At 38.2% G+C, this 22489-nt stretch overlaps 1 protein-coding gene across 1 annotated transcript in view; it reads left to right on the forward strand.

Annotated features, from left to right (window-relative positions):
* The window catches only part of FAM83B (family with sequence similarity 83 member B), a 51912-nt gene extending 33481 nt beyond the window's left edge, over window positions 1-18431 (forward strand). The window contains exons 3-4 of the mRNA XM_041477331.1: window positions 9919-10043; window positions 12112-18431. Coding sequence (XP_041333265.1) covers window positions 9919-10043; window positions 12112-14467 — 2481 coding nt within the window. The 3' untranslated portion in view covers window positions 14468-18431. The remainder of the gene's footprint in view (window positions 1-9918; window positions 10044-12111) is intronic.
* The last annotated feature ends 4058 nt before the right edge of the window (window positions 18432-22489 follow it).

The following is a 22489-nucleotide window of genomic DNA, read 5'->3' on the forward strand; positions in this document are numbered from 1 at the left end:
AGGACATTCAACAAGAGTCACCTCTGGTTTGTAGGAAATGCACAAATGGGTGCCCATTTGGTTGTCAGATCATGACTGTGGCTTTGCATCTATGTACTCAAATTCTGATAAGGACTTTTCAGACAGCACAAGCTTCAGGTTTCAAAAGATAATCCCTATTCCAGCTCTGGAAGTGAAACCTGCATTTTCTTGCAAGACTACTTGATGCTTTTCAGAGTTACTCCAGATTTAATAAGATAAATGGTTTAAGAATAATTCTACTAGTGAAGACAAAGAGGGTGCCCTGTTCATTCCCAATTGAAATATCTGCACAATAGTGCACATGCATCTTTCTTATGGCACCAGCTTACTGGCCTGCTTGCTTATGTGTTTATTTCTCTACCTTCATAATAATAGATTTGGCCATTCTAGTCAGTGCTGGGTTTTAGTTTTTATTACATGTTTTTGTGGGTTTTTTCCTGCATCTTTCCAGTTTAGCAGTCTTTGCAACTGCAAAATGCTGCGAAACTGTGAATATCTTAGATATCTGCTGTAGGAAAGTGTTAAAATTATTTTTCAGGGCTGTGCTGTGGGTTTTGAATATTTCATGTACTCATATCCATGTACACTAATGAATCCATTCAGGATTTTTTTTCTTACATTTAAATTTATCCTAGAATGCAATGAGCACCCATTTCTTGAAGTTCTGAAGAACAGGAGAGTCTAGAAAGAAATTAGGGGTTCAGAGGAAGGGGGAAACAGGTAACAAGACTATTTGAGAACAGATTATTTTTTGGTCTTTACCTACCATACTTGATCTATCTTGGCAGTTTTCTTCTCAGATGCAAGTGAAACAAGACAGATGAATAAATAGCGTTGCCTTATTCAATTAATGCTGTGTATCTCAGAAACAAGACCAAGCAGAGGGCGCAGTCTGAAAGTGATGAGATCCTTGGAGTCAGGATAAACATTCGTGTTCTCAGTCCTTAGATAAAGAAATATATTCTGTACTGGAGATAAACATGTTTAGGTTTTACTTTCAAAAATCAGTAAAGGAAATGAGGTTGTGCATTGGCATGGTGTCTAAGATTTTCGAAGGAATGGAATTCTTTGATGCTGTTCAGTTCCTCTCTGACTGGTGAATTTGTGAAGAATGTTTATTGCCAGGTGACATGTAATGAAGAGGCCAAATTCATTCTTTTCTCCTATTCAGGAGTTGTCTTTTTACCTTTTCTAATTGTTTCCATTATTTTTTTACTTTTACTTTATGTAAGTCGTCTCTCATTTATATTTCTAGTGACTTAGTTACATATTTGGCATAAATGAAACTTCTAGTTCTAAGTAGGTGGAATTCAAAAAAGGCAATTCGTACAACTGACTGGAGACATAACTTTTACCTGGTTGTGTGCAACAGCATTTACCTATGTGAGGTAAATATTTCAGTTCTAGAATAAGATGAGTACTTGCAACTTAACGATTACACCTTTAAAGTTGATGTACAGGTAGTTTAAAGATTAGTGAAAATGGTAAAACATGCTCTGATATCTGTGAAAAGTTTTATTTGGTTTGAATTTGCACCTAAGACATATCATTGGAACTTTTCATGAAAATACTAGTGGATAAAAATAATACCTTCAGAAGTTACACAGACACTGATTCTTCCTCTTATTTCCTTTCACGTTTCAGCAGTAGTTCTTCCCAATTACTAATGGTATGTCAACAGTATAACATTTCTATATATATCTCCAAAATACCACTAGAGGGACATTGCTTTTCCAAATCAGACACACTCGCTTTATCCCTGTGGTTTGAAGGGTGTTGGTAGCTGGTGTTCAGCATGCTGATCTTCTCCAGCCAAGCTCTCATGAGCTGAGGACGTTTTGTCCCAGTAAGAGTGCCTCCAGCTCTTCAGTGTCTGCTTATTAGCTACTTCAAGCTCTTGAGCCATTAGCTTTAGAGAAAATGATGAAAGACTGAGAAGCCTACTAAGAAGTGTACAAAAATTTTATCTGATTTTTTTTTAATGCATACTGCAATTTTATTTTACAGGTTTTTCTGCAGCATTTGTATTGCTGTTTTCCCTGACCTTTCTCTTTTACTGGGTTTCCTTTTCCATCATAAAACCAGTCCCTACACACACCCATGTCATGGTTTAACCCCAGGCAGCAGCAAAGTTCCACACACCCACTTGCTCATTCACCCCCTTAGTGCTATGGAGGAGAGAATTGGAAAGAAACCCTTGTGGGTTGAGATAAGAACAGATTAATAATTGAATAAGAAAATTTACTATAGTAAAGTACATTTTTACATAGAAAGTAAATATCCCTTTTGCCAGTTTGGGTCAGCTGTCCTGATTGTGCTCCTCCCAGTTTAGGTAAGCTCTTAGCAGAACTTTCTCTAAAGATATGTTTTTTTAAAGCATCTTTTTCAAGTGTCAAAACAAGAGCATTTCATAGAATGTCATAACTTCCATATATATATATATATATGTTATAAAATTTCCATTATTGTGTATTTAGGAGTACTGCATATTTGAAAAACTAAGCTTTTTTTAATCCTTTCTCCTATAGTTGCCTGCTAATAAAGTAGTAAGACTTAGATAAATTAATAAGTTGTGTACTTCATTTTATGATTTCTTCTATAAGGTTCTGCATTAAAATACTTTAGGAGGCCCAAGATTCTATTTTAGTAGTGTTTTCCTGAAAATCCCTATTTTCATGTCTGTGCTCTGTCCTATTCCTTTTACTCATTAAATATGTAGCTTTGTCCTGTAAGAGAGATAACAAGATGACATTTACATTCTCACGAGATGTCCTGCACTGCCTACATGTTTATCAGGTGTCACAGTATAAACCATGAGCTGCCCTGAACTGACATACGTGCCAAGGATGTTGTCAGAGTCTGCTTGCAAAGTTCTGAGCACTGCCTTAGCTCATTGCTCCATTTGAAATTCCTTGTGTCTGTAACTAGTTAAGCTACATTCATGCCAGTCAAAAGTATTATGAAAGCTCTTTTTAGCAGTGCCTGCTTTAAGAACCCAGTCCAGGAATCGGATAGGGATGTGGTGTATTTGTGGCATAAAGAGGACTTTCTGCTAGATGTTTGGAGCAAACTCTATTTTATACCCATTTTTATTCTGGAGTGTTGACTTACATCCTCAGAAGTATTCTCATTCAACTTTCCATGCTTGTTTCTTGTTGTCTGGTTGCCTAATACACAGAGTTGTGGGAACTTCTGAGGAAAAAACACCAAAACTGTGGTGTTTTATAAACACTGGTAGTGATTGCCTTCATGAAGTCAGTATTTGGCAGTACTTCCATACTCTGGAACTTGAGATACCACCATTTGCTGATTACTTGGGTGAATTATGCCATAGAGATTGCCAGAAATGGTCTATGTCTATATATGGAATGAGTTTTGTCTTCTGAAATAAAAAAAATCAGGGCTGTGCCTTTCAAGTGATGTCTCAAAAATGCCATATGTATTTTCAAATTCATTTCATGCAGTGTGTACCCACAGCTGTTTCAAGAGCTTACCTTCTTTGGATTCAAGTTGTCTTTTTAAGGCAGTTTTATAACTTTTACGTATTTATACCATGGTTGAAAATTTAATATACATAGATTAGAGTGGATTCTGTATGGATTAGTGTGGATTGGAGAGTGTTGTATGTAGCCTCTTCAGTGACATTGTGTTTCATACATTTCTGGGTTTTGTTGGGAGAAATAAAATACATCTTTATTCTGCAAGGTTAATTTAGAATACTGAGTTTAATCAGAAAATAAAAAATATATGCCGAAAGAGCTAAGCAATAATCCTGTTGTGTGCTGAGTTTCCAGTTTAGGTCGTAATAAAGCTGTTCAAATTAATGGTCTTCTAATCCATGGGCTAACTCCCAGTGACTGTTGCTCTGGGAATAGCAGTTTACTACTCTTGCATATTAATTCCTATGCCTTTTCAGAGGATAAAAGGGAAATGCAGGTGACTATGAAAGAACAGCCAGTATTTTGAACATGTTTTCTCCCATTCCCTTTTTCACATCACTCTAGGTTCAAAAAAAAATATAAACAACTTCACCTTTTTGTACACTTGGCTTCTGGTCTTGCCCTTCTATTCAGTGAAGGCCAGAAGAGAACAGAGCTATATGGGTCTGTTCCTTTTCCTGAAGATGCAGCACCAGCAGCATTGGTCTTGTTCTTGTCTGGCATGATTTGGTTCAGTCTTGTTGGAGTATGGATGATACTTCTTAGTCCATACACTCACGACAAGTTTTCTGCAAAGAATTTCAGACTCAACACCTCTGTCTCTTTTTCTCTCCTTTGGAATCAAGAAAACCAAGATGCAGTGATGAACAAAACTGTATTTTTTAATTCACATTTACAACTAAGAAGTCTTCTGTATGGAAAAGAAAGAGGATTTTGTTCATAAATCTTCATCAAATGTCTGTGCAGACAGTTTTTCTCATCTGTAGCATGTTTTCTTCTTTATTGAAACATATAACTGAAAAAATGGATGGACCATATATTCTGTCGTTATTTTGTGAATTCCATATAGGAAACAAGGAAATCAGGGGTTTCTAGGATTATTTTTAGTCCTTTCTGCAGCATCTTTTCATGCAGATTGTTTCTTACTTACATCTTGACATCACATCCATCACTGAAGCTCAAATAAATCCTTTCCTGTACTTTCCCATTTCTCTTTTCCAGTTTCATTCATTTTCTGGCTGTACTACATTTGTCCTCAGTTTTTTTTTTTTTTTTTTTTTCCTCTACCTAAGCTTCTTTGATTAATTTTGTCACTGGTCTAACTTGCTTGGTCAGCAATTCCTTTGCACAGAGAGATGAAGAGTTGTTACAGATTCAAACTTTTTTTTCCAGGTGATTTTTCAGAAAATAATAAGTAAATTTTTTTTCACCTTTTTTTTTTTTTTTTTTTTTTTTTTTTCCTCTACTGACACATATTTTATTTGATATGAGGTGAGACGGTGGAGGTTCTGTGCTCAGGAGAAACCTCTTTTTTTACTCTCCTGCTAGTAATGAAGAATCATTTTGCTGCAGGAGGATATTAAAAGCTATTTGGCAGGACCTGTTTATTACCTGATAATCCTCTCAATATTTTTAATGAATTGCGGGAAAGGGAAAATTAAACCACTAATTTATTTTACTTTCCTTCTGTGAAATCTACTCCCAGACAGCATGTTTAAATACACAGTAGGAGCTGCTCTTTAAGACCTGCTTGCAGCCTGTTTTTTCTCACCAGTGTTACCAAAATAATAAAAAATTTTCCAATACTTCCACATCTAAGGCAAATTTGGTTATTGAATAGCCACTCACAGCATGATGTTCTATCTGTGGGCGACCTTCTGTGATAAGGACCAGACTCCAGTCAAGTTTTGAGTGGTCATTGAGTCGTATTCGAAGTCAGAACAGAAGCAAACTCGAAAACTACTTGGCATTTGTACTGCACATATGTCGTCAATAGTTAGTTTTTAAACTGACAATCTGTCACAAGTGGAATCATCCAGGGATCAATTCTGGGCCCAATGCTGTTTAATATCTTCATAAGTCATCTGGATGAGAGGATCAAGTGTACCCTGACAAAGTTTGCTGGTGATACCAGGCAGCGTGAATAAGTGGGCACTTTGGAAGGGGGAGCCACCCTGCAGGAGGACCTGGATTAGCTGTAAGAGTGGGCTAACGAGACTCTTACGAAGTTCAGAAAGCATGAGGATAAAATCTTGCACCTGGGAAAGCATAATCCAGGAATGCAGCACAGGCTGGGATGTAACCAGCTGGGGTTCTGCCCATTACAAGCTCAGTGTGAGCGAGCAGTGTGCTGCTCCTGCAGGGAAAGGCAGCAGCGTGCTGGGCTGCATCAGCAAGGGCATCACCAGCAGAGATGAACAAGTCATTGTCCCACTCTGCTCAGCACTTGGAATAGTGGTTCAGTTTTCATCCCCACTTCTTAAAAAATATGTGGACAGGGTGGAGAAGGTGCAGAGAAGGGCCACAAAGATGATGCAAGGACTGGGGAGCTGCTGTATGAGGAAAGGTTGAGAGAATTGAGTTTTTTCAGCTTTGAGAAGAGAAAGGGAGACCTTATCACTGTGTTCTAGCATGGAAAGAGAGGCTTCAAAGAGGATGGAGAATCATTTTTTACAAGGAGTCACTTGGAAAGGAGGAAGGGTCTTGGGAACAAGTTACTTCTGGCGAGATTCCAAGAGGAAACTTTGTCACAGTGAGAACAATCAGCCATTGAAATAATTTTCCCGGGGTAGTGGTGGATTCCTCAACACTGGACACTTCTAAGACTCAAGTGGGCAGGTGCTGGGCCATCTTGACCAGACTGTACTTTGGCAAAGAATGGATCAGATGATCTTTGAGGTCCCTTCCAATCTGGTATTCTGTCATTCTATGACCTCTTTTATCTTACTAGAGAAGAGAGGCACAGGACAATAAATAATTTTATTAATGAGGAACAATATGAGAAATTTGACTATTTTTCCTTTAAAACTATTAGGCTAAATATTAGGTAGATGTCCATTTTCTTCTTGTGCATATTCTTGACAGCAAGTATGGGGCAAGTAATAGAATAAAAGCAGTGCCTACAAATAAAAAGTGCTGAAATTAAATGTTTGAGACCAGTATACTCACTGTACCTAGTTATCATATTGGAAAGATTTTACTAAGAAAAATGTATAGTGGTGAATAATACTTCAACATTTTAAATCATCATTATGTGGCACTCTCTGGAATTCAAATGTACAGAAAATATACAGAAAGTGTACATAAAATAGATTAGAACTCGTTTCTTGTTCATCATTGGGTGTCATTTAACTGGATAGCACTGATGGCTATCCTTAAACTGCAGCCACTGGATGTTTTAAATGTTCCTGAGTGTCCTGTAAACTCTGGGACAAGAGAGAAGATCCATTTGTAAATGAATGATTGCTCTACCCACAATGATGCTGTGATGAGCACACTGCTGTTAGGAGAGTCCTATAGCCTGAGGATGAAACCAGGCAGGAGGGTGAAGCTCAGCATTTCCTACCAGATGGGGCTTGTAATTCAGTATGTATGTGTTTACTGCTTCTAATCCCAAGTGAAATGCATTGTTTCCGTATTCCAAATATGGTTTGGGTGATTTGGGATCTTGGGTGATTAATAAAAGTGTGCATTCCTGGCACCTTACTTAGAGGGTTTGAAGCTGGTGAAGAATGCTGGATGAACTGTGCAGGAAAAGGAAGTGTTATGTGAGAAAGGTAAGCATGATCTCTGGCACTTGTCACGTTCCCATCTGGTAATGGATGACCTACCAAGGGAGGAAGAGTTCAGAATCAGGGAATAGGGATGGAAAAGCTACAAGAGGAAAAATACTGAAGAGAAGGTAAACAAAAACAACAGAGTGACTACAGTGACTACAAGTTTTTTTTAAAACCTCCCAGGAATTTAATGTAAATAATTTTATTCCTTTTTTACATATGTCTACTTAAAGTTATATTTCAACTTATGTGTACCTAAGGCAAAGCTTTTTTTTGGTGTAGTATGGTAATTTGCAAGCCATTAGACTTGGTTATGCCTCCAGCATTGATTCCCAAATTATATCCTGTCCAATACTGATCAGACATTATCTAAGTAACATTTAATGTGTTCAACTGGCATGTCTTTAGGCCAGCATTACTTGTTATGGGTACATGAAAATGTATAAGCTGCTCTCAAGTTACCTTTTTCAAATTATAATGACATAAATATGATTAAATATAATTAAATATGTCTGAAATACACATATAATTATGTGGTCTATAGAACTGGGTAAAACAGTCATCAAAGTAAATGCAAATTTCATTACTAATTCACAGGATTTTATAAAAGTAAGGAGCTACTATTATGGTTATCTTTAGAATGGGTAAATTTCAGTATTTTCTTCTTTTTCAGGACTTACTATTTCCATAGTATTTATTTTTCAAATAGAAGCTTTTAACATAATTAGTTGAAGCTTGAATAGCTGCTGGTGAAGAAATTATTTTCTTCAGTGGGCTTGTTCAAAGTTCAACAAAATCATTTTGGAAAAGTACGAAAATTGATTTTCATCAAGAAGAAAACTTCTAATTGGAATGCAGAAAACTTAAAAGAACATTCAGTTGCAAAAGTGATTAGCAGTTAGAGATGCAAATTTATGTTAACCTGGCATTCAGTAATATAAATTGGGTTGTTATTAATTCTTCTGTAGCTATTTCGGAAAAGAGATCTAAGTATCTACCTGTATTTTTGCTTTTAAAATTTTTACTTTTTAAAATGTTACAGCACTTCTAGATAATACTCCTGTTTTTATCTAATGAAGATATAAACTTTATATTTTATATTTGCTAGACATGTTTTACATTTGCTAGATACACAGCTTACCAAAAAAAAAAGTAATTCTTAAAGCTGTCTTTGTACATTTTAATTGAGTTGAGCTTTTTCAAAGCTTGACAAAAATGCAAAGCAAAAACTCTCCTAACAGTGAATGAATTTAAACAACTTTGATAACTTGAGTTAAACCCTAGTTTTCCAACTCAGCAGCTTTTAAGTGTAACTCCTGCTTCTGTGGTTGGATTTTTCAGTTGATAGAAGTTTCAAGAAACCAACACTGAAATATACACTGATTTAGAAAGCATGTGTTATTTGGAAATGTGCTTTCATGTCATGGATATTTTCTCCTGATTTTTGAATTTTCTGTTTGGAAAAATAAAGTCCATTGGATTGTAGTAGATGCTATCTTTAAAACTCCTACAGCCTCTTTCTACCAGAGCTTCATATGTTTTAGGCAAATGTAGAAGTGCTTCCATAGATAATGAAGGCTTATGTCACTGTATTGCAAACTCAGACATACTTTATAGACTGGAATTTTAAATGAATTTGTAAGTTTGAGCGTTTCTAAAACTTCCTGAGGATGGGAAGTGAAGAAGGAGATGCTGGTCTCTTCCCCCTGGTATCAACTGACAGGATCCATGGGAATGGTTCAACCCACCACAGGAGGTTTAGACTGGACATCAGGAAGCACCAAGGGAGTTGTTAAACAGTGGAACAGGCTTCCTAGGGAAGTGATCAATGCCCCAAGCCCATCAGTGCTTGAGAGTCATTTGGACAACGCCCTTAATAATTTGCTTTAACTTCTGGTCAGTCCTGAATTTGTCAGGTAGTTGGAGTAGATGATCATTGTACCCGCTTTCCATCTGAAATTGTCCTATCCTATCCTATCCTATCCTATCTTATCCTATCCTATCCTATCCTATCCTATGTGACATTTACTGAGTTTGCATGAATAAAGCATAAAGCTTAATAGAATTCAAAATCAGCTGCTGCATTGAGTTTGTGCTACCTATGCACATTGTGTTAGTGACTCTGAATTTCAAAATGTGATTAATCTCACGGTGCAAAGCTGATAGATAAATTTTATTAGTGGTAAATCTGCAAGGGATTCTGACTCCGAGTAGTATCATTCAGTGGATGATCTCAGAGTAGGGTATATGTATTTGTAGGCACAACCGCCTTGGTCAATTAAAATAAAAGTGATCCTGTCTCAAAGTTTCTCTGTGATTAGCTGAGATACTTGGAAATCATATAAACATATGCATCAGCTGATGGAAAGAATTTTTTTTTACAGTACAAAGCCTCTTTCCCTTGTTAAAGATACCTTCTGCCAGAACCTCTTTGAAGTTGTGGCTATGGAAAAGTGGAATTTCGTTCTCTCAGTCCTAGGGAATCTCATCAGTATTGAAGACAAAACAGTAATTGACCATTTTGGGTCCCCTGGGTGATTAGTTTGATCAGCATTTAATTCCCTGCAGAATTTAATAATTTGTAATAATTTTTCTCCTACTGTTCCTCTGAATTTTAGCCCTCTGAATGGTAAACATGGACTATAGTAGACGAAGTAAAGTGTTTTGATTGTCTTTTTCAGAATATGAGGGTGCGGACAGTGAAAGGACAAGATTACTATTCTAAAACAGGAGCAAAATTCCATGGAAAAATGGAACAAAAATTTATTCTTGTTGACTGTAAGAAAGTCATATATGGTTCTTACAGGTAAGATCAATCACTGAAGTGTCTGTAGCAAATCTGTCATCTCAGTACTGCTGCTATAGCAAATTTTGGGGTTTTGTATTTGTGAAAATTCTTCTAGGGATTCACATGGGTAAATTTGATAATGTTTTTTGTAATTTAACAAGTTTTCATAGATACTTATTGCTAACTAGCCTAAGAGATCCTATGTTCATTTTTCACAAATAAGAAATAAAGGATATAGGTTTTCCTACAGCCGAAGAGTTGTGAAAAGAAAAAAATCCTGATTTGTCTTATGTTGTCTGAATTATTCTTGTTTAACATCCACTCCAGAGAAGTGAGAGTCAAAATTTTTTCATAAGATAGTTCCTCCATGTAATGATCTTCTAAAGCTAATATCAGAGACTGATTGTGTGGTTCTCTGGTATATGATGGTCAAATTCAAAATTGCCCATGTCTCTTTCTGTGTTTGGCTGAGTTTCTGTATTCTGTTTTCCTTTGTATTTTCAGTGTATGTGAGCAAAACAGGCTGGAAGGACTTAACAGCCTTGCAGAGATGGAAAAAACCTAAGTTAAAGCAGAGACAGTCTAAATTCACATATTATTAAATATTTTCCTTCTTTTCATGCAACACTTTTCTCCTTTGCCCAAGTGAGTTAGTTTCTGCCAGCATAGTGCCTGGGTGCCAGATCCACAGCCACTGCCTTTCATAGATTTCCACCGCTGTAAGCTTTTGAAAATCTGACCTTTTATTTCCTCTAAGACTCAGCCAGCCCCAAATTCAGACTGACACATATAAATGGTAGTGAGGTAAGTGAGAAGTTCATAAATGACTCAGGGTAAGAGACTGCAGGGAGAGCCTGCATGCTTTGACATCTACACACAGTGTCATAGTCTGTGAGAATGGGATTGGTTTTCTCATTCCAGTCTGAAAAACAACACTGCTTGAACACCTTGCACCACAGGGGCTGGAATCATCAATTTCTGTAGAAATTAGGCCTTCTTGGTAAAAGAATGTAGTGATTTGAAAAACAAGTTTTTCTGAACTCTGTCAGTGAACTCAATTTAAAGTTCAGAGTTTTTTTCCAATATTATATGCTGTTCTTAATTGTGAGAATTAATAGGAGAAGAACTTATGCAGCATGATTTGATTTAATCTTGATAGACTATAACTTCCTGAAAAATACAAAAACAGCAAAAAAACCCTTAATCAGTAAGCTATTTTTGTGAACAAAACTAACATATTTTCTAACATCTAGAAGAAAAATGCAAATAAATAAATTCTTTATTTTTTCCTTTTTTCATGAAAAATAGGATTTCAAAACAAACTTTTCTTTGTTGTAACCTACAAAATTGTATGTTTTTCGCTCCATGATATTAGTCTTGTTGCAGCATCCTTAATGTACATGTTAATTTATTTTATCTCGTTTTGTAGCTGTAAGTTAATTGCAGCTACTTAGCTTTGAGCATGTGTTCAGTCTTTTACAGCAGAAAAGAGAAAAAAGCATTATCAAAGCATTATCATTTCAATTAAAAGAAATTTTCATATCCAATGCAGTGTTCATATTAGAAAATGTAAACTTTTTTCAAATTCTGAGATGGATCCTTTTGAAAATGTTTAGAATTAAGTACATTCAAAATTGCTGAAGCATTCCTGCATGTTATTTCAAGTGTATTTTTTTCACAACATCATCACACAATAACATTCTCTGACAGAAGAGGTAATTGAGTGGGTATAGGTCTATCCTGCCGTAGACTTTGTAGAAGTGATTTTTTTCCATTAGGTATTTATACTTTACTGTTCTGCGTTTGTGAATCCTTTTCTAGAATACTTTTTATTCGGGCAGTTATAAGGGTAGTTATAGACTCATTCCTGCTCCCACTGAAATCAGTGGAAAATCTCCATCTGAATTTAACTGGTGTTAGATAGACCTTCTGAGTCCAAATTACATGAATCATGCCCTCAACTTATTTATTTAGAAGGTGCTTTTACAAACCCAGGGTTTGTGTAAATGCTTTCTTCTGAAGCAAGACTAGTGTAATACTTCAGCTCAAAAGAACTATATCTAATGGTCATTTGTTCTTATTTCAGCTTTATGTGGTCATTTGAAAAAACCAACCTCAGCATGGTTCAAGTTATCACAGGACAGCTTGTTGAATCCTTTGATGAAGAGTTCAGGACACTGTATGCCCGTTCTTCTGTTCCCAGCTCGTTTGCTCCAGAATTAGTGCGGGTAAACAGTCGCAAGACGCTCTGGGATAATGATACATACCAACACTCAGTGTCTTCCTTGGCTTCAGTTTCTAGCCAAAGAAACCTTTTTGGTAGGCAAGACAGTGTTCTCAAGATAGATCCTGTTTGGAAGTCTCGTGGAAGATATGCAGTAAATGAAATAGATAAATATGGCTTGAGAAATCAAGCCTATAATAAGCAACCATTTAATCCAGCTTTTAATGTTCAAAATCCAATACAGCAATATCAACCTAGTGAAAAAAATGAGCACTGGAAGAGACATAGTTATGCTGGAGAGAAGCCAGAAAGGACACCTTACCTATTGCTCAACAGAGCTATTAACAGAGCAAACAATCTACCAAATACTTGGAAAATGCCATCTGATAGCCTTAGTATTGTGTCATCATTACGAGGAGGATATGCAAATAACTACAATATTCCCCAGCAGAGTTTTGCTGATCAGTTCTCACGACCAAAGGTGAATCTTGTGGAGAGAAATTCAATTGTACGGAGGTCTTTTAATGGGACAGATAATCATATCCGCCATCTGCAGCAGAGGATGCCAACCCTTGAGCACACAACAAAATCATTCCTACGTAACTGGCGAATAAAGTCCTATTTGAATGACCAGTCAGATTATCCAGTGGAGTCAAATGGGTCAGCCTTGGGTGACAGATATGATAGCTATGACACAGCTGAAAATATTAAAGCTCATGCACTGTACTCTCATTCTCGCTTGCGATCGTCATTGGTGTTTCAGCCAACTTTGCCTGAACAGCAGGAAGTAAGCAGCTGTGCAAGTTCTTCAAATTCAACTATAATTGGGTCAGAGGGAAGTGCAACACCCAAAGGGACATCTAACCATGCTCTGAGTGTGGAAGATAGAACAGATAATAATTTAGAGGAGCTTAGCACAAACTCTCCTCTTAAATCAGATGCGCCAACAGGCCACATAATTCAGATTGCAGAGAACACAAAACCTAGTGTAAATTCAAATGCAGCTGGCGACTCATCACTGTATTTGTACACAACGCTGTGTACAGACAAACATGCAGAAAATTTGAAGAACCTTCAAAATGAAAATATGCTCAAAAGGAGAAGTTTTCCCATGTTTAATTCAAAGTCCATATTGGATCCTGGTACCAACAAACATGCATCCAATTATGTTTACAGCACATTGACTAGGCACAGACTTAAGCAGCCAGTTAGTCCAAAACTTCCAGAAGACATGCTGAAGAGTGCTAAAAGTTTGCATAGTGTAACCAATCACTCGCCACAGGAGGAAAAGGACCTGAAAGGAGAGCTGAAGAGCCCGACTGCTAGCAAGGCAATCTCCATGGCGGCTCTCACTGAAGCTAGCAGGGAGGAGTCTAGTAAGGATTGCACATCGAAGAAAGAAAGTAAGAATTCCCCAAGTTTTCTGAAGAAAGGATCCCAGAAACTGCGATCACTTCTTAATCTCACACCAGACAAGAAGGAAAACTTGTCAAAAAACAAAGGCCCTGCCTTTTACAGAATGTGTAGTAGTTCTGACACATTGGTTTCTGAAGATGAGAATCAAAAACTGAAGATTTCTGAAAATAAGACAGATTCTTCCCCAAGGAGAAAAAGAAACTCATCATCAAATTCTCAAGGTAGTTTGAACAGAAGTAAAGAGGATGTCACCGGGAGTCCAACAAAGTCTCCAAAGTCTCCGAAGTCGCCTAAATCTCCAAAACCTCCATCTGATGAGAGCAATAAAAAGTGTCCTCTCTTGTGTCCCCTTGAAACTAAGTTCATTGAAACTGCAGGAGATCCATCTACTCCAAGATTTAATACAGAACAGATTCAGTATCAAGATGCAAAGGAAATCTCCACCAATGCTACTTCTGAAAGTGCTCCTGTTTCTGCTCTCCAAAGAGCAAGTTCCATGACCCCACAGCTGACAAGCTCCAAGCACCAAGAAGAGCTGAGATCTCGTTTGAGTGAAAGGCGTGTTTATAGTCGCTTTGAGCCATTCTGTAAGATGGAAAATGTCAGCCAACCTGCAGGAAATGCAGCCAACAGCAGTTCACATCTATCAGATATCAAAAGCAAGACCTTAGGGAATAATTACGGCAGGAGTAATCACATGGTCAGCTACAACTCAGCTGCTTACCACCCACTGCAACCTAATGAAAACAAGCTGAGAGGGTTTATGCAAAAGTTTGGGAACTTCCTACACAAAAACAAGTAATGTTATAATTTTGTTGATTATATTGAAATACAGCAAGACTGGCAAATCTGAACATAATTTTCATTGGACAAAGACTCGTGGCAACTTTGTAGAGTTGACTTGGATTTCTTCTTGGGTCTAGGACGTTGGAATGAATGTAGATATTTTTAAAAATAATTATTCTAGAATTGTTATACTTAAATCTTCACAGAAATTCTCTGTCCAGAAGATGTCTGAAGGAAGTTGTTTATAGTGTTGATATTGTAAGATTAATTTTATACATTTTCCTTGTGAAGAAACTACATTCTAGTATATTTTAAAGATTAATAAACATGGGGTAAAAAATATGGGGGATGTTTTTAAACTTCAGATAATACTGTCTCCAAAGATTTTCCCTTCAAAAATAGAATAGCACTAGGAATAGTAAATCATATTTTTCAGCATTTATGTACACTTTCAAATGATAAACACAAATGTTAATGCATTGCATAATATTACTTAATTTTTGGAAACCTCTTTTAGGTTTCATCTTGTTAATAATTTACCCCCTAGCATCTATTGAACTGTTTGGGCAGTAGATGGATCTATCTTACTTTATTGAATTTTCTGTGTAATATGGTATTTTTCTGAAGTATTTGGCATACAGATTTGAAAGACCTTAATCTGGGTTTTCACGGACTTGTTTACATGGTTAAACTAGTGCGAATGTAGAATGAACTTTAAAAAAAAACTATTTATAGAAAAGGTGCCTTGAACATAAACTACAACTAGTTTAAATTTCAATGGGTTAATTACATTTGTACAGCATGCCAGTATTCTGTAATGTCTTCGTTAAAAAAAGCTTTTTTTTATTACATTTTTCGTTTGGTGTTTAAAAAAAAATTCTGTGGACTTCCATTTCTCAGGTAAGTTTTTGAGTTTCACATGGAACAGTCTATTTTAAGTGTTGCCAGATGTTTTTGCAGCTCTGGCCTTTTAAGTGTGGCCAGGTATTTTGTGGCTTTAATGGCCTTATGTCAGGATGACTATTACAAGCACGTGAGGAATTAGGCAGCTACAAGTGAGATTTGTAAAAATCACCACATCAAATGATAAGGCACCTTTCCTAAGACAAATAAAGTATCAGTGAAGGGCGGTAGTGGAAAGTGTTAAACATCAGTGAAGGGATTGAGGCACCTAACTGCAGTCTAAGGGACATTTGGTTTATCTGAGCCAATGTATCATAAAAAAATTCTCAATAATAGGTGACTACAGGTTAGTGCTCACAAAAACAGAAGTGTGGGGATGTGTTTGGGCAGCAGCATGGCATCCACTTCTCATCTGCAGTGCACAGCCAGAACATTCAACTGGCTTACCCGGTCCTGGGTATGAAGATCATGTCTTAGAAGGACTCCATAACTATTTAGCTGTAAGATATTCTGTGACAGTTTTGTTGAAAATTCAGAATTTTTTTTGAAATTTCACTGCTGAAAGTTTAGAATTCTTATACAGATATTTGTGTTTCAGGAAAGAGTTTTAGCAGAAAACTTCAGTCTTAGATCTGAAAGGTCCCACGGTGTTCTATGGAGGAGTCCACCATGAAGGTCTTGGCATCATTCTTTAGAAAGAAATACCAGAAAGGCAAAAATGCACCAGTTAGATGGAGTCAATTTGTCTTATCCACCTGTGACCCTGGGAATAGATTTTAAATGGAAATCTACTTCTCACTGAGAACCTGCTTGGGTTCCCCCTGAAGTCACTGTAGTTACTGTCAGTGATTTCAGTGAAGCAGTGTCAGCTTTTTATTCAAGATTTTATGCACCTTTATTAGGGTTCATGCATTATAGCAGCAACTGTTTCATTGTGGGGATGCATATTATTTATATGACTGACAAAGACTTGCATCTCAATCCTCTGCTGAAAGTTTAGGTCTCTCCATCACTTGCGATCACAAAAGATTTTATGAATTTCTTGGTGAACATTTTGTTCATTCCTTGATGAAATGCCATAGTTAGTATTTTTCCCAAACAAAATTTATATGTAAATATTCTGTCACAACAAAGGCAACATGTTCAGACCCAAGATAAGGAGTGTCTTAGTTCTCAAAGCATGTTTTCAGCATAGGCACAATGTACTTCTACGGCTAGGCAGACAACAGCAGTGCCATATGGTACATTTCAAAACACTTAATAATTTTTAGCCAGTTGGACATTTGACCAAGATTGTGCCTGAATTGAAGTGCAGTTGGTGCTAAAAATGGTGGGGGTAGTTTTAGGAAGATCTTTAGTTTTCATTTGAAAACTAAATCACTAGTACTCTAGTGATCTCTGACATGTGCTTGTAGGCAGGACTATATTTGGGAAGGAAATGAGAGAGGGAGAACAAGGATCTTGGGGCAAGTTTAGAAGAGCAAGTGCTTTCCATATTGTAGTAAGCTTTGGGAAATCTGTACTCATGAAATTTGGAAATATTTACTGTATTTTTCAAAGTACCTTGCTAATTAAAGAGTCCTCATATGGCAGATATTTTAATTTACCAAGTCACCTGTTTTTGTAGATATATACTGCTGTTTTTTACCTGCACCGAAGATTAAGATCCTTCAGTGAAGAGCTTGCTCATAGACTTGATAGTGCAAAAAAAATCTCTGTAGAACTAGCATTTTTTTTCATTTTCTGCTCTCTTCTCAGAGTTCCCACATAGGAATGGTCTGTGCTAAGGCTTGATCCGAGGTTAATGAAAATGAATTCCACGGACCTCAGGGGAAGTAGGATCAGACTCTTAATGTACTGACATGACTATTTCAGAAATGTAACAAGACCCAGTGCTGCTTGGGGAGGATAAGGCTCTGCTTGACACCATGGGAAGAACAGCTTAATGCCCTGCCTGCAGCTACAGCTTTGAAGGTTGGGAAGCACACTGGGGAGGTCCACAGATGCTGCTAGGACCAAGTGTTCATTTATTCCCTCCAGAACCTGTGTTAGTGGGAAAATGCTCACCCAGTACTGTCTGATGTACTGATCTCTGATGTGATTGCCTCATGTCTCCATGGGAACCCAGTTGTCCATAAAATCAAAAAGGAAAATGTAGGTGGCAAAAAAATCCTTATATCAGCAGAGGAAAAGGTTGTGCAGATTTCTGGAGGGAAAGGTTGGAATTTGTATTTTTGAACTTCCCTTTTCCCAAAGCTTGTCTTGATGTTTCTGCCTTTCCAAAGAGATGCAGTTCATTCAGTGTGTCCTAAATGTGCATTGCATGTTACAAGTTTTACAACCCACACACACCCAATGCACTCCCAATTTTGTAAGGCTGTGAAGTAATAGCTGTTGCCATGCATGACGGTCATTTGGCCATAACATGGCTTGGGAGTTGTGAAGTCCATAAGAAATGTCATGTCATTCCCACATTAAATAAAACTCCATTAGCACTGTCCCACATCTCTGTGAAAGCTGGTCAGTCAGGCAGTGCTGAGGGGGCTGAGCTCCCTCAGGAGCACTGTTTGGAGCAGAGGGTGGTGCAGCTGGGAGATGCAGGCTCCTCATACAGTGCTCATTCAGTTTGTGTCATAAATAAACTACCCCTACATGCAGTCATAATATACAGTGAATAAATTGCTTCATTTCTTCAGCCTCGTAATAAACAGCTTTTGCTGCCTCTCAGACTGCAAAATTATTGGTTGTTCTCTTATTAATGACCTTGCACTGCCCTCTTTATTCATGCTAACAAACATGAACTAGATGTGAAGAAAGATGATAAATCAAGAAAAATTGAGTTGCCAGCTGTCTAATAAATGAGGATAGTAGTATTTGTGACAAACCTTGAGAAAAACAAAAGCTTATCAGGCACGAGATGTTTGTGCATAGGTGAAAACTTACTGTTCAAAGACACCAACTGTTTGATAATTTTTCAGCTTTCTGAAATGTATTAAAGCATGTTGTGGTTTATAAGACATCATAAAAAATACCAAAATTTGTTGCAGCACAATGTAAAAATAAAATTTACATTTACTCTACTAAACTGTATGATAAATACATATGTTTTTTCATTTGTAGCATTATGTGGGGTAAGCTGTACAGTCAACAAGTAGCTTTGCAACTGTGTAATGCAGAGAGATCAGTAGGGTTACCATGGTACTTACTGTAATTTATTCCCCATATCAATGTTGTATTGCACAGTACAGTACTTAGGGGTTTTTTTAGTTTGTTTTCATTTAGGAAAGTTAGAGCAACATAAAGCTGCAGTAGTTCATGGGTAATTGAAGCATGTTCCTCCAATTTTGCCTTCACTTGCACAAGTACATATTCCATTAGCACCCCAGTGACAAGAGAGGAGACTGCAATGCTCAGAAGACTGTCTTGCCGTTTCATTCTTTATTTCAGAGAGGTGCTTACAGATAAATGTGTGGGTACCTTTATACGGGGTCTGAAATCTTTCATAATTTTCAGCTCTAAGAGTTACAGTTAGGTCTACAATTGTCACATTTCACATGATGCTAAACATGTTGCATGTTCTGAGAATGCTCTTCTGTACTTGTAAACAGGATGGAAGAAAACATTTGTTCTTGGAGAGCTCAGAACAGGGTTCCTTTGCTGTTAAGTAAAGCTGGTAGTTCTGAATTTGCTTTTGTGATGTTGACTAATTAAGTCATAAAACTTGTGCTGCAGACCCTTCACCAGCTCTGTTGCCCTTCTCTGGACACGCTCCAGCACCTCAGTGTCCTTCTTGTAGTGAGGGGCCCAGAGCTGAACACAGTGTGCAAAGTGTGGCCTCACCAGTGCCAAGCACAGGGCAGCAATCATTGTCTTGGTCTTGCTGGCCACACTATTGCTGATCCAGCCTGTCCAGATCCCTCTGCAGAGCATTCCTACCCTCCAGCAGGTCAACACTCCCAGTTAACTTGGTGTCATCTGCAAACTGACTGAGGGTCCATGTGATCTCCTCATCACATCATCAGTAAAGGTACTAAGCAGGACTGGCCCCAACACTGAGCCCTTGGGAACACCGCTATGCTGGCTGCCAGTGGGAATTGATTCCATCCACCAACAGACCATACAGCTAGTTTTTTACCCAGTGAACAGTGCACCCATCCAAGCCATGAGCATCCAGTTTCTCCAGGAGAATGCTGTGGGAAATGGTGTCCCTGGCAGCCAGATCAGAGTGGACAGGTCTGTAGTTTCCTGCATCCTCCTGTGGTCCTTGTGGGCTGACATCACATTTGCCAACTTCCAGCCACCTGGGGTCTTCCCAATGAAGCAGGACTGCTGGTAAATGAAAGGGACTCGGTGAGCGCTTCTGCCAGCTCCCTCAGTACCCTTGGGTAGGTGCAATCCAGCCCCATAGGTGTGTGTGTTTAAGTGGTGTATCAGGTATCTCACCGTTTCCTCTTGGATTTTGGGGGTTTCATTCTCCTCCTCATCCCTGTCTTCCAACTCAGGGGGCTGGTACCCACAGAACAACTGGTCTTACTAGTAAAAAAATAAAATTTACATTTACTCTACTAAACTGTATGATAAATACATATGTTTTTTCATTTGTAGCATTATGTGGGGTAAGCTGTACAGTCAACAAGTAGCTTTGCAACTGTGTAATGCAGAGAGATCAGTAGGGTTACCATGGTACTTACTGTAATTTATTCCCCATATCAATGTTGTATTGCACAGTACAGTACTTAGGGGTTTTTTTAGTTTGTTTTCATTTAGGAAAGTTAGAGCAACATAAAGCTGCAGTAGTTCATGGGTAATTGAAGCATGTTCCTCCAATTTTGCCTTCACTTGCACAAGTACGTATTCCATTAGCACCCCAGTGACAAGAGAGGAGACTGCAATGCTCAGAAGACTGTCTTGCCGTTTCATTCTTTATTTCAGAGAGGTGCTTACAGATAAATGTGTGGGTACCTTTATACGGGGTCTGAAATCTTTCATAATTTTCAGCTCTAAGAGCTACAGTTAGGTCTACAATTGTCACATTTCACATGATGCTAAACATGTTGCATGTTCTGAGAATGCTCTTCTGTACTTGTAAACAGGATGGAAGAAAACATTTGTTCTTGGAGAGCTCAGAACAGGGTTCCTTTGCTGTTAAGTAAAGCTGGTAGTTCTGAATTTGCTTTTGTGATGTTGACTAATTAAGTCATAAAACTTGTGCTGCAGACCCTTCACCAGCTCTGTTGCCCTTCTCTGGACACGCTCCAGCACCTCAGTGTCCTTCTTGTAGTGAGGGGCCCAGAGCTGAACACAGTGTGCAAAGTGTGGCCTCACCAGTGCCAAGCACAGGGCAGCAATCATTGTCTTGGTCTTGCTGGCCACACTATTGCTGATCCAGCCTGTCCAGATCCCTCTGCAGAGCATTCCTACCCTCCAGCAGGTCAACACTCCCAGTTAACTTGGTGTCATCTGCAAACTGACTGAGGGTCCATGTGATCTCCTCATCACATCATCAGTAAAGGTACTAAGCAGGACTGGCCCCAACACTGAGCCCTTGGGAACACCGCTATGCTGGCTGCCAGTGGGAATTGATTCCATCCACCAACAGACCATACAGCTAGTTTTTTACCCAGTGAACAGTGCACCCATCCAAGCCATGAGCATCCAGTTTCTCCAGGAGAATGCTGTGGGAAATGGTGTCCCTGGCAGCCAGATCAGAGTGGACAGGTCTGTAGTTTCCTGCATCCTCCTGTGGTCCTTGTGGGCTGACATCACATTTGCCAACTTCCAGCCACCTGGGGTCTTCCCAATAAAGCAGGACTGCTGGTATATGAAAGGGACTCGGTGAACGCTTCTGGCAGCTCCCTCAGTACCCTTGGGTAGGTGCAATCCAGCCCCATAGGTGTGTGTGTTTAAGTGGTGTATCAGGTATCTCACCGTTTCCTCTTGGATTTTGGGGGTTTCATTCTCCTCCTCATCCCTGTCTTCCAACTCAGGGGGCTGGTACCCACAGAACAACTGGTCTTACTAGTAAACACTTTGGCAAAGAAGGCATTAAGTACCTCAGTGTTTTCTTCATCTTTTGTGACTGTGTTTCCCCCTGCCATATCCAAGAAAGGATGGACATTCTCCTCAACATTCCTGTTGCTGATGTGTTTATAGAAGGCTTCTTTATTGTCTTTTCTGGCAGTGGCCAGGTTAAGCTCCAGATGGGCTTTGGCCTTTCTAATTTTCTACCTGCAAAGCCTCACAATATCCTTGTGATGTTGTCCTGAGTTGCCTGTCCCTTCTTCCAAAAGACATAAATAATTTTTTTTTTCATATATATCTTCGTGGATTTTTACAAAATATCTCTGTGTATTTTGGGAGGAGAATCTGGTTTGCTAAATTTGCTTGGCATCCCTTCAGAAGAAGCTTCTGTGGTGGCTATGCATTTTTTTTTTCACCATATGTGTTGAAATATCTAAAAATACAGTGGTTAAGTGCAAAAGATAGTTGGAGGGAAAACCAATAATTTCTGATGCGTGGGCCATGATACATGCTTATTTTGAAAGTGTTGCTTCCATATGTAAATACAGCTGGGAGAAAAATTGCTGCTTTTCTCTCCAGAACACACAGAATTTATGCCAGTTGAAGTAGAAATATTTGAAAGACTGAGCATCAATGACAATTTTTTATTGTATTTGAGAAATGAATGCAACTAATTAATTAGCATTCAAACACTGGACTCCTACATGTCTATTGTATGTCTGTTCTTGCTTCATTTAGCAATCAACGTACTCAAAATTCAGACTGATGGTCTACAGCTTCCCAAAATCTTCACTATTACTCTGAAGAACTGTTCCAATGAGGCATTAAAAACATGCTTAGATTTTTAAACTAGGCCATCCCAGGATAAAGCATACCACGCACACGTGTTTTGTTAGATTTTGGTACTAAAACTCAGTGCAATCCTAGCTGATGTATTGTGGGTAATTGTTGACTATGCACTTTCGTTGTTTTGTTTGAGTGATATCTGATTTTGACCCATGGCAACACCAGATTTAGACATCATGTCTGATAGGTTTATTTCAAATGTCACATGTGCTGGTGTGAAAATGTTCTGATTTCAGAGTTTAGATCAATCTTCTTTAAAGCAGAGTAT

This window comes from Pyrgilauda ruficollis, unplaced genomic scaffold (genome assembly GCF_017590135.1).
Source record: "Pyrgilauda ruficollis isolate IOZ18807 unplaced genomic scaffold, ASM1759013v1 scaffold40, whole genome shotgun sequence".
NCBI classification, from domain to species: Eukaryota; Metazoa; Chordata; class Aves; order Passeriformes; family Passeridae; genus Pyrgilauda; species Pyrgilauda ruficollis.